Source organism: Pundamilia nyererei, unplaced genomic scaffold (genome assembly GCF_000239375.1).
Source record: "Pundamilia nyererei isolate P.nyererei 1_Seehausen unplaced genomic scaffold, PunNye1.0 scaffold00049, whole genome shotgun sequence".
NCBI lineage: Eukaryota > Metazoa > Chordata > Actinopteri > Cichliformes > Cichlidae > Pundamilia > Pundamilia nyererei.
In genome coordinates, this window is record NW_005187450.1 from 1,457,237 (window position 1) to 1,470,637 (window position 13,401).

The 13,401-nt window shown below is 40.5% G+C and overlaps 1 protein-coding gene across 1 annotated transcript; it reads right to left on the minus strand.

Annotated features, from left to right (window-relative positions):
- Nucleotides 1-12,095: 12,095 nt before the first annotated feature.
- On the minus strand, nt 12,096-13,401 carry sst6.1 (somatostatin family member 6.1). The gene is made up of 2 exons (XM_005732933.1): nt 13,077-13,401; nt 12,096-12,710 (listed from the first exon to the last, which is right to left on the minus strand). Exons 1-2 carry the CDS (start codon nt 13,179-13,181, stop codon nt 12,483-12,485), a joined length of 333 nt encoding a protein of 110 aa, XP_005732990.1. The 5' UTR covers nt 13,182-13,401; the 3' UTR covers nt 12,096-12,482.

The window sequence follows — 13,401 nt, forward strand, 5'->3', positions numbered from 1 at the left end:
TTTTTCAGCCAGGAGTGCAGAAAGGTGAAGTTGTCCATATAGAGTGCAGACAGGCACCACAAATGGTATGTTTTAAACTGTTTAGAATGATTTAATTATCCAAGTTATGTTTTACAAATAATTCCCAAAAGCTATCTAGATGTTGATAATCCTGCTACCCTAATAACTTTATACAGTAAGTTTCATCCTGGTTGATGAACACATCTAGGAAGATTTAGGGAACAAACTTGCATGACACTGTTGATGATTATGGCTCTAAGATTTTACTCATTATTGATATGGTTCATATATTAGTTAACAGTGCATATTTTAAAGGTTTTTCATTTAAAAAGTATAAAAAAGTTGTGTCTGGACAATATGTGCACCATCTCAGAATATAAATATAAACACAGAAAGCACATATTTTCAAAGATCCTTAAAATGTAAATAAGAGATGTGTGTGTGCCTCGCTGGATTTACTGCTAAGTGTCTCAAACGCTAAGCCCACATCTTCAGTGTGTAATTTATTGTTCATCTTGGTTTCTTGCATCCCGAGATGCTAATCACCAAGAATGTCTCCTGATGAATTGATGCTGAGCCTTTTGTGCAGGATTTCATTCCTGACGTCAGGCCCATTACTCTTTCAATTTAGCCCGGTGTGGCTCTTTCCAACAGATAACAAATATGGTCATTTCCTTGCTAATTCAAACAGGCTCCAGCTTTAGCAATTCAGTGGACTGCCACAAGGCAGGAGAGCAGTCAGTGACATTGGTGCGCGAAAGCAATGATGAGAAATGGCATGCAGGTGCCACTGAATCCTTTCCTTAATTATGGTTCCTCACTGCCACCGGTTTGCCCTTCGTTATGTTACAAAAAGACTTTTTTTTCACCTTATAGATCGACTGAATTAAACTACTGAATTTTAACTTAAAAGAAAAAAAAAAAATTACCTTCCAAATATAACTTTAAGAAATCAGGAAACTCATAACACTTTTGTTTTTATTAAGCCTCTAAGCGATGTGCAGTAAAATAAATAGAGTCGTCATAAGCATATTCAAAATATATACTGTGTGATATAATAGTGCTGACAAGCTACGGCTCACATTACTTTAACAGATACATGATTTGGGGGTTATTTCTTGTGTAATTGATTAAACATTTTCAGCTCTGTTAAGCTTGGGAAAAATTATTATCAACCGAAGCATCAAACATAGATTTCCAATAAGAGTAACGGCATGACTCTTTTGCAGCAGCAGCGACAACTTCACCAGCCATCAATAACCAAAAGCTATCACTGTCTCCCTTAATGCTGTGGTGACATTTAGGCTCTTGCGTCGCCCCCTTTTTTTTTTTTTTCTTTCTTTGCATCATAACCAGTCTGTTTGACACATAGAGGAATTTCATGTTGTTAGAGCAACTGCAATCAGGTGTATTGCCATCCCACAAGGGCCCAATTGTCCTGAAAATAGTCAAAAGCGGCACTACACCCTGGGAGAAAATATCAGTATTACTTGAGAACCTCATCTGCTGCTGTGGCAACGCATCTATTACAGGTGCAAACACTGAGCCAAACAAGGATGCTTCTAGTAGCTAATCACGGCTATGTTGTTATTGTGATTAGAGACCTATATTGTACACAATGCTGTGCTTAAACAGGGCAGCTGATATCATCTCATCATCTTTCTTCCCTCCCTGAAGTCCTAGTCTTAATGACACTATCAACGTGATTGGCTCCTGGTCATGACACTCAGGATAAAAGGCAAACTAATGAACTGTGATGGAAACTCCCACTATTTCAATATGACAGATCATGCCCATTCTAATGGTGATACAATGGCACTCAGCTGTTATAAGGTATAGCGAGAGACTAATCCATTGTGTATATTACTGGGTATATTACTCAAGAGTATGTTTTTCTTTCTGGAAGCATCTTTGTTTTACATTCTTCATCATGCAATTTATTACTATCCACCACAACCTGAGTGGAAAATGGTCTTGAACCTGAAGGATTGGAAATTTTGTTATTTGCGACCTTGTTGCACATAGACAGCAATATATATTACATGTAGGAAAAAGAACATAAAATGACGAGCGTATAAAATGATTAAATTAGTTGTGAGTGTAAAGAATCATTCAGTTGGTCAATGAAGCACAAAACAATTAATCCTTACAAGTTTGCAATGTCACTCAATTACGACTCCACCTCCACATCGCAATTCATCCGCTTCACAGCTCAGACTTAACCACTGCTGTGCTGCTTAACTTAAGAAAAATTCAACAGTTTAAAATTGGGGCAAAAAGTTTGCTAAAAGTGAACACCCGAATCACATAATGTGTAGCTGGCTCCTGAATATTTGGCCCATTTATCTTTTTTGATGAATACCATCCATCCATCCATCTTCTTCTGCTTATCTGGGGCCGGGTCTCGGAGGCAGCAGCCTAAGCACAGAAGCCCAGACCTCCCTCTTCCCAGCCACCTCCTCCTCCAGCTTGTCTGGGGGAACACCAAGGTGTTCCCAGGCCAGCCGTGAGATATAATCCTGGGTCTCCTCCCAGGGGGACATGCCTTACCCAGGAGGTGCCCAGGAGGCATCCTTGTCAGATGCCCGAACCACCTCAGCTGGCTCCTTTCGATGTGGAGGAGCAGCGGCTACTCTGAGCCCATCCCAGGTGGCTGAACTTCTCACCCTATGTCTAAGGGAGAGGCCAGCCACCCTTCGGAGGAAGCCCATTTCTGCCACTTGTATCTCGTTCTTTTGGTCACTGTCCACAGCTCGTGGCCATAGGTGAGGGTAGGGGCGTAGATCGACCGGTAAATTGAGAGCTTCGTTTTTACACTCATCTCTCTGGTACAGCGTCCGCATCACTGCAGCCGCAGCACCAATCTGTCTGTCGATCTCCTGCTCCCCTCTACCATCACTCATAACTAAGACCCCAAGATACTTAAACTCCTCCACTTGGGGCAGGAACTCGTCCCACACTCGGAGCGGGAACTCCACCCTTTTCCGGCTGAGGACCATGGCCTCATATTTGGAGGTCCTGATTCTCATTCCCACCGCTTCACACTCAGCTGTGAACCGTTCCAGTGTGAGCTGGAGGCCCTCACTTGATAAATTGAGTTTTATAGTTTAAAAATAAATAAAACTGACAAATACAAACTGAATGCATGTTTGTAGATTTGAACTTCTGTTTCCGTTGCTACATGACGGCTAGTTAGGTGAACGTAAATGATCGTCTTTCTCTATGTGGATCAGAGCACTGCGATAGGCTGTACCCTGCCTATCACTGCTCATAATAGTTGCCGTAGCCTCCAGCCCCCTAAATCTTTGTATTGGGTAAGCAGAAGGAAATGGATGGATAGCTCCTACTACAGTGCAGGTAGTCTCAGACACATTGTTTGATCTGCTCATACATGCTAAAAATGAATCCATGTTATGTTTTGCAGAGTAAGCAAAAGTTAGCTCTGCAATGCAGAGTAAAAATTAAGAAACTAAAATGAGATTAGAGGAAAGGAAGACCACATCTGCTGCTGGTGTGAAGATATGTGCCGACGGAGGCGAACATACGGGCTGGGTCAGTAATACAGCAGCAGGTGGAGAGCACTACATATTGAATTACAAGCCTCTCCTCCCCCTTTGATCTAGCCGCAGTCAGTGGACTTAATGACTTTTCTGTTATCCTCACAACAAAATATACAGCTATGATCACCATATACTCCATCTTGTTCCCGGTTATTACATCTTATTAAGACATTTAGTTGGATGTCCAGAGGTGGAAAAAGTACATTTAGCAGAAGTACAAATACTAGTGTTAAAATAGTCCAGTAAAAGTTGAAGTACTGATTCAACTTCTTAGCTCAAGTGAAAATAAAAAAAATTACAGGCTCTGAAATGTACTCAACGCTCGAATCAGTTATGTAGAACATGAGCAGACAAAATGAAAGGAACATTTAAAAAAGCTCTATTTTCTCTTAAATACACTGGAAAGCGCGACTTTGTCTTTAAACAGAAAATTAGTACAGCCAGGGGTTAAAGTGTGTTCAGCTGGTGATGGAACCCTAAAATCGGTTGTAGCAGCTCAGTGTGGGGAAAAGAATCACAACAGCACAATAACTTTTATTGAGAGCTCCAGGAGATTGTCTTTGAGGGCAGGTCGTGATCAGCTAATCTGGGCTCCTGCTGCTCTGAGGTTTACAGTCATAGTATTTGTGATGAGGACCCAAATGCAGACACGGAGGCAGACAGAGGTTTTAAGAGGAAGAAAAACTTTCATTGAGCTGATGGAACAGGTACAAAACAAAGACAAAAGTCCAAAGCATAAACGGGAACTAATGAAAACCTAAACTGGGAAAGACACAAGAGGGGAACCAAAGCATAGGGACAAGGGGACACTGTCACACTGAGAGAAGGAGGCCTCTCTGAGGCTGACGTCAGTGTTGACAAGCCATCAACTGGTCCTTGAGTCTATGAGTGCTGGTTTCTCTGGCTCGAATTCTGGTGGAGCAGGACCCTCATATGCTAGACCAGACGGAGCAGGGCCAGGCAGGGCAGAGACCTCTGGCAGGCCAGGGGTGGACAACAGTTATCTCCACCTGAGGAACTGGTACAGGTGCAGGGAGAAGCTTAGTCTGATCCGCTCTGGGAGCAGGAACAGGAGCAGGGACTGGCTGGGCCCTACCCACCCTTACCCAGGGAATTGGAATGGGTACAGGGGACAGCTAGGTCCGAGCCCCAGGAACTGACGGAGTCGCAGGAGCAGGCAGAAGAGAAGGGTCGTGGGAGGTTAAACACATGAGGACTTACATGTAAGCTTCAAATTTCCAGTTTATTAAACACCACTAAAAAGTTATCACCTTTAAATACAACCCCTCTTCTTCTTCTCCCGTCCTGTCTTTCTGATCTTTCTCCATCTGTGAGTGAAATCTGTTAAACCAAAAGTCAGAGCCAGTTTTTAAAACGTAAAGAAATGTAATATAGGGAGTAAAAGTAAAGAGTTGTCAGAAAAATAAATACTCAAGTAAAGTACAGATACCTGAAAATTCTACTAAGTACAATAATGAAGTAGTTGTACTTTGTTTCTTCTCACCTGTGGTGGCATAAATGCAAACATTAAGCCACTGAAGGAAGTTCTCAGGGAAGATTTATTCTAAAAAGCACCTGAGAACTACCGTAGTATGATGTTACTACGTCGTTTGCATGTATTAGCCATGTGATAAGTTATGGGTGGTGCTTTTAGCTATAGTGGTTGAAGTTCAGCCCAAACAATTAAGCTTCTGAATCATCAGATCACAAAGTCTTCTCCAGCTTCTCCCTCATGTTTTCCCTGAGTCTTTAAATGCCTTTTTCAAAAATGTAACTTGGCGTCTTCTGTCGAGCTGTTTGGTACAGAAACTGTGCCCCTGAGATGGTTGCCCTTTAAGCAGGTTCTCCCATCTATGAGGACATAGTGAATTCTCTGGACATCACGACTTAGTTTATAGCTTTACATGGGTGTAAACTGTGAAATCTCATTTACACAGTGAGCCATTTGAAACTCTTTCCAATTATACCTGCTTGCTAAAGGTGGGCTGCAATAAAAGCCACATCTAGACTCGTCTCCTAAGGAGTATTGACGCAGACAGGATACATCTCCTCCATTTGCAGTGCTACAGTAAAAGAGTCTAAACACTTTTGTAAATGATTCATTTTGGGGTTTGAAAAAAAAAAACCCCAAAGTGACGGGAAGTTATTTTCATTAAAATGACATGTATAATAAAATAAAGCAAAGTAGTCTAAAAACTATCCGAAGCAACTGTAAGACCACCTACCCTGTAAAATAATTCAAGTTTAACATCACACAAACAGCTTAGTGTTCTGATCCAATATAGACAGAAAGTAACCGTATTAGATTTGCAGGTCTAGCAAGTGTAAAATTACCATCACCTGCAAAATCAGCAAAAAGACCTGCTGAGCAATTTTAGGCTAATTTGCCATCACAGTGGTTATAGCCCTCTTAGCTAAAATTAGAAGTCCATAAAATTGAAGGATGTCCTAAAGTGCATATGATATGGCACACACATATGCAGCATTATGTCTACCATGAGCTAGTGTGCGTGGCTGGTGTTTGAAAATGCTGCACAAGATTTTCAGAGGGGAAAATGCTCAGTTTCCAGATGTGGTGCTCGTATATTCGTTAAATAAACAGATACCAAAATAAAGAAAAGCTACCTTTTTGATATTTGACATCACACAGGATTGGCAACATATTAAACTCTGTTTTGAGTTTTCTGTAACCTGTTCGGGTGAATGGACCCATGGCTGGAGTGGTTAGTTTTAAACTAGCACTGCAACACACTAAACCAGCCTAGTTAATGTTGCGAATCACGTATCAAATCCTGTAATAACACCACTCCACACTTTTCATTCTACCTTGTAAAAGGGTTTGAATTTACTGCATCTAAATATCAGTGTCAACTAAAAGCTTTGAGAGTGTGTTTTACTTTCATGCCACAGACCTGCCCAGCTGCCCAGTGTAGTGGCATCCAGAATAAACAGGGTCACTATAGTGACCACCAGCGTGCCGCATCCCTTCTTTAAGCTAGTGACAGCTCATTTTCTGAGCCATGGCTTTAGCACTGAAAGAGCAGAGGGCCCTATAATGATCAGCTTTTAGTGCTGGCACCGGGCAGCTGAATACGCCATCAGGCATCATTAAGCCCTGCTGGGGAAAACAATCTCTTCATTCCCATTGGTGCTCCTAAACAGGGGAACTCTTTGGTAGAAATACACTAGAGATGCTTGATTGTGTGTGGCAAAATGCTTTTTGGGTGTCATTCAGCAGTCAAAGACTCCATATTCCTGATGATGGAAGTTTTAATGACGCATTTAAAAAGTGCAGTTCATTTGAAAGATCTGGTCGTCAGTTGATTTTTTACCTCTTAGAAATCTGCACTTTTTAAAAAAAAGGAAGCAGCGACTGGTCACTAAGATGAAGACAGGAAATCACAGAACTTTCCTTTGAAATGAGAACAGCCCCCTTGAAAAAAAAAGAAAAAAAGAAAAAGCACTAATGATCTCTCAACAGAAGCAAACCTGCTGCATACACAGAGAGACAGGTCCATTATTCCTGGGCATGTCATGTCCCTGGAACAACAATTTCTTTATATATTTATTTGACTTCAGAAAGCCTCAGCTACTCAACCATACTGCCTTTGTTCACTGCTTCACTGTTCACAACCTAAATCTAAACTGTCACAACTAAACAAATTGAGTCTGGCTGACAGGGATGAATAATCCTGCTACAGGCATTGAGTCCAGAGCTGCTGGGTTGATAAAGTACAAGTGCTCGTCTATGGACTGCAAAGAGCTTCCATCCTCGTATTTAAAGCAAAACATGTACCCATGAAAATAGTAGTTATATTGTTTTATTCTCTATTTAATTTGGCCTGCTCATTCCAAAATCTTTTCAAATGATTTTCCTTCAGCTTTCTTAAAATCACGAGGTATTGTGGTCAGCATTTGTTGTGCACAGGAGAGGACCCAGACTTCCTTTCAGCAGGGAAACTGCCACACAAGCTCGCCTGTTCACACCTTTTCTCAGAAGCATTCAGCCAAGTGCTGGGTGTTAATTTGGCCTGTCTTCTGACTGATGGGAGGCCCTGTTAGGTAGGTCTTTGACGTTAACCGTTTCTAAATTTCCACAAGAGCAGGATTCAAATCGGTTCTGACACATCTGTGAAAAACAGAAACAAACAGGGTGATCACATAGCTTCAGCTTGGCCAACAAAGTTTACAAGATGAGCTGGTAGATAAAGGTAAGCTAATCTGTTTGTGAAATAAAATAGATAAATTAGTACATTTATAGAATACTGCAATTTTTTTTTTATCATAGTTTTTCAGGCTTTCTGGAGGTGTTTCACAGTTGTTTTTTGGACACTGGATGCATTTTCATTCATTTTTTTCTTCCAGCTGATCACTTTCAGGGAAATGTTTTCTCAGTTGCCACTTAACAAATGAACACTTTGACCTACGAATCATCAAAGCATAAAAAAGGACCTAACCAAACAGGAACCAGTGTTACGTCTAAGACAATTTAGCAAATAACCTAATTTAAATGGTATCTTTGGGCACTATGTTAGTTGCAACCTGTAACAAAAACACACCATTTGTTCCAATTCTTTTAGTTGAATCCATAAAAACACCAAAAATAACACAATTTTACATAAGATCGCAATTTCACATCAACAAGGTGATTCCCAACGAGCTATTAGCTGCGTTGTCAGTGGTGTTGGGGATCTTGTTAGAAGTGATGGAATTACGAACACCATCGTGTTTTGAGCCGCCATGCAGTACCATCTGGAAAGCTTCTGATTAGCAACAACTTCAGCATGTCAGTGCTGCATGCATATGATCATGTCCGTGATCATATAAACAAGCAATGGAATGCATTATGGATTGGCCTCCCCAGAGCCTGGACTCCAACATTACTGGAACATATTTATTTATTTACCTTTATTTAACCAGGAAAAAAATAACAGTTTCAGTTTCCTGCCTCGTATTTGTGCTGCAAATGGTTGTAATAAGGCTACATCTCAGGGTGACTTCCTGGGAATATTTAAAAGGGACATGTTAGTTCATGTTAGTTCCAGACATTTATTTAAAAGTTGGATCAGCACTCCTGTAATAATAGTCCACACACATCACATACAGGAACAGATTAAAATAAAATAATCATATTTCTCGAGGGTTTCTGAATGTTTTTGGACCACAGTGGATTCAGTGGTGACAATAAATAGAATCATTTCACAGAGTTTATAATCTTGAGAAAACTATATCCATGGATTCAGATGTGTCTTCTTCCCTGTGAATGTGTGGGATGTGTATGGAAGTTGTAGCAGCACAGTTTCTAGCACACTCTCAGAAAACCCTGGCATTTGGTCAGCTTTGTGGATGACCTCATAGCCTTTAATGTGTTCAGTTCAAGAACTGCTTCAGGAGAAAAACAAAATTCCCACAAAACTGATGGGAGTTGTTTCAACCACCAGTCCGCTTTGCAGCAGAACAGTGGAGCACTTCACCCTTTGGAAAAACTGTGTATGTGTAGCCCTTTTTAAAGAACACAGTTACAAAGTGCTTCAAAATGTGAATAATCATTCAAGAGATGTAAATATATCAACATATACCACATCCAAACAAATATAGCAACTTAATACAGAAACGTTAAATTTGGATTGATCACCCAATAAGACCTGTTGCCGTAGATTTCCAGTCCAGTTCGTGGGTAATTTGGCACACTTCAGCTTATTCTCCTGAAAAACGCAGCCAATAACCAAAGAAAAACTTCAGAAAACCTGAATAACCATTGGATTATCAGTGACTACATGAATTTCAGCTGAAGTGATTTGAATGAGCAAATCTTTAGTCCAAAAACACAGATTAATGGGCTGAAAGCACAGGAGCTGTCTCTCGCAGCTGCAGGAAAGAGCGATGGTGAAACCATGTAGTAAATGTGTAGACCATAAATCCCAAACAAGGTGCTGAAATCTGCCAAAAGCCGAATGATTATTTTGATGGGGGTGATTCTACAACCTTTCACAATGAAGCTCAACACAAACATTCAAATTAGGATTTTGTCTTTAATGAAGCAATGAAGTGGAAAATGTGTTTCTTCACTAAATGCCCCAGTTGTTTTCATAGCTTATTGTTAATATGTATTTGGAGCTGTGTATATTTATCTCTCTCTATATATATATATTATAATATCACATAAGGTCAACAAGGACTCTGTATGTGTCGATAGTGGGTTCACTTTGATGCTCCTGTGAGGTGCACCAACAATACCTAAAGCTTTGTTATTTTTAAAGAGTGGCACATGGAGTCACATTTAAATTTGAATTACACAGTTTGGCCCGAGCACTCCTTTCACTCCCTCTTCAGATCAAAAGGAAAGCCAATAAAATGTGTTACTTGCAGGCATCAGCTTTGAAGTTGCTCCTCTGCATGCTCATTTGAGCCCACGGGCATAAAGTCAGGAGCGGACAGCGCCTTTACTGACATCAAATTGTACTGTGTCCATAAACCCAACCCCAGATAATGATTGGCATCTGATATATTTGAAGGAGCAGAAATGTTTTTATGTTTGACATTTTTCCTTCATTCTTCAAACCGATTCTATTCTATTGAAAAACAGAGTCTAGTTTTCTTACAGACTGTAAACCTGCATATATTTTTTCCCTTTCCTTTTTCAAATACAAGAATGCAAGATGCCAGGTGATGACCTGTAATCAAGACAGCTCCCAGGAGCCTTTGCCTATTCAGCATCGTTAAAAGGAGCGACGGAGCAGAGTTCCCAGCGGTTGTAAGAACCGTGTAATTATACAGCTTTGAAATTCACGGAGCGATAACTCACCGTCACGTGGTCCTTTTCAGCGGATTTTATATTGTCTTGTTCAGTTAAAACCTAGGATAGACCGACGAGTCTTTCCTCTCACGTAGTCTTAAACGCATGCAATAAATGGAGGAAAATATATCCTCACAATGGCCTTTAATGTTTCATCAGAAGTGTGAATGTTAACTTCGCAGCAGTAAAACAAGTATGATTATGAGTCATTTGGTGCTATTCTTTCTGTGCAGGATGACGAGGAGACACTAACCCAGTTGAGACAGCACCGGAGCTTTGCCTTTCCTCTGAGTGTTCAGGATTTCTGTGGACTGTGGAGTAATGAAATTTAGGAATTGCCGTTTTTCATTTAAGTCTCTCATTTATGTTAGTGAGTGTAAAACTCTGCTAAGCATTGAGCAATAATTACTGCTGGCAGAGAAGTTCAAACGGCCCATTCTCCGTGGGTTAGTTGGGTAAATGTTGTTTTGATCCTTCATATGTACTTTGTGCTGCTAATGTGCCATTTTCTACCAGCCAAGTCTCAAATTTGAATACAGAACCACAGCAACTAAAGTATTCCTCATGCTTACAGTTTTATCATTTATGTAACACGCAGCTCGATGTGATCAGCATCAGAGTTTAACAAGTTGGCAAAACTTAAAGGAAAAGCCAGGGCAGTTAATTTTAAAACCCTTGAACGGAACATAATAATCATCAAAAGGTTCTCCTGTGATTGTTGCATTATTCAGCAGTGCTCTCTTAAACTGTTTGTTTTTGTTGCTCCGTTTTTATGATTGTTCATTTATTCACGTGTGAAAATAAACGGTTCGCTTGAACAGGCACGAACAGCAGGACATTTCACCTGCATGTCATTTATCACAGGAAATCCATCAGTTCGCTAATAGGGGCCGTGGGCCCGAGTTGGAAGTCGATATTTGATTGCGGCCAGCACCAACTTCACTTTTTCCCTAAATAAGTGGTTAAGAAAAACTCATTTTACGGTGGTTGAGCGTGCCTGAAGGGCTGGAGGGTGTGGAGCAGTTGTAGCAGGACTGATTGAGAACTGGGCAGGCGTGCAGCTGACTGGGAGTCAGAATCAGAGAGAGTATTAGCAGGTTGATGGAGGTCTCGCTTCATTATCTTAACATGCAACCAAAGCCTTTTCTGGGCTTTTTCTATTAAACGCTGAGGTCAGACTGTCATCAGTGCAACATGATTTTTCTTGCTTATATTGACTTTACACTCTTTTCATTTATTTCCTTCATTTATTGTTTTTTGTTGATGTGCTTTGACAGCCGTTCTCCTTTTCCCCCCACTTTGCTCATAATATTCTGAAACAGAGGAGCTTCTGATTTATATACTTTCCTATTATGCTGACATGTTTAACGATCTGTGATAAGTCACTGAAGCGTCTCCCTCAACCTGTGGTGAGGAATTAATAAGGACTAATACTCAAGCTACTTTGACTTAATTCACTTACGGTATAGTTTTATTTATATATGAGTAAAAGGCTATTAATTTAAAAATAAAAGGGGGCAGTTTATTCCTTTTTTAATGCTTCATAGTTATAGAAAATCCGGTCTTTGTAGCAGTATTGCTGCCCCTGGTTATTATTGTGTGTATGCCGGTAAAGTAGAAAGACTTAAAAGAAAATAATGTTTGATGTGCTTTTGAAAAAGAAGTTCCGTATCCACAGGGCACAGCTGCGCCTTAATGTTTCTTAGAAAGAAAAAAATTCGCACACAGGAAAGCCGTGAAATATTTCGATTATTTTAGTCGCAAAGAAAAACACAGCTACAACACTTCTAAGAAATCTGCCTTTGCATTTGTTTTACAGAAGCAGGAGAAGGAAAATTTGACCTTCAAAAAACAAAAAGTAATTAACTGTTATCACCATTTTAAATATTATATCCATGCTTTATTGTTGACCCTGAAAGAAACTGTTACATACATTGTATACATAAATAGATACATAAATAATTAATATTCAAACAGACACACTGTCTCAGTGAAGTCCATCGATGTTGCATGTGTGACAGGTGTAGATGATATGTACAGCTGAGGTCTACCACAGTTTATGTAGAGCTGGAACAGAAGGAGTACCGGAGGCAGGCGGAGCCGAGTGGGGGTTTTTTTGGGCACTGTTAGCAGGAGGTGAAAGTTTTCCAGAAGAAGTTTTTACAGGGAGCTTTGCGGTCACGCTGGGGAAGCGATAGCCTGTTATACACAGCTCTCTCCTCCAGACGAGACTCCAGCGGCTCCTCAAGCTCCACAGGTGTCGCTTCTCCCGGCAGCATGTTCGTGTCCAGAGCTCCATCCAACAAGCCAGACACCAGCTTTAGGATCAGCTCCTTGCGTTCTTTGCTCAGCTCCTAACCAGGAATCAGAAAGTAGAGATAATATTATCACGGAGGAAGTATGACTTTAAAACACTTGTCTGTGATGCTCACAGATCATTAATACTTTTCCCATTTTAAATTATATATACTGACAATATTAATCATGTCAGTTAAAAGCAGTTTTAATTCAATTTTTAAAAAGCCATTTTTAAATATCTTACTATTTATTTACATAACCACAGATTTTGTTTTATTGTAAGTTACATTTTTGTTTTCAAAATTCGAATCATTCAAACTATTTCCCATGTAGTAACTGGATACATTTATTAATAATTACACCTCAAAGTCATAAAAAAAATACCATCAAACTAATATGAGCAATACGAACAATCTCCTCACCCTGTTCACATGGATGGGGCTCCTATCCTCCACAGGAAGCACGGCAGCTGCTCTAACGCTGAACACAACCCCCATGAGAGCTGCTAACACCACCAGGAGCTGCATGCTGTGACAGGAGTGCAGGTGACCGACCAGAGCTACAGTCACAGGAGCAGGAGGCTCACAAAGACAGTGTGGCTGTGTGTGTCTGTGTGTGTGTGTCTGAGCAGGAGAGTCTGAGCAGCTCAGACTAGCCGGAGATCCAGAGAAGAACGGTGGGAGAGAAAAAAGTGGAGTGCAGATGGTGGCAGCTGCTCAGAAGATTTGATGTTTCTTCAGCTCTACC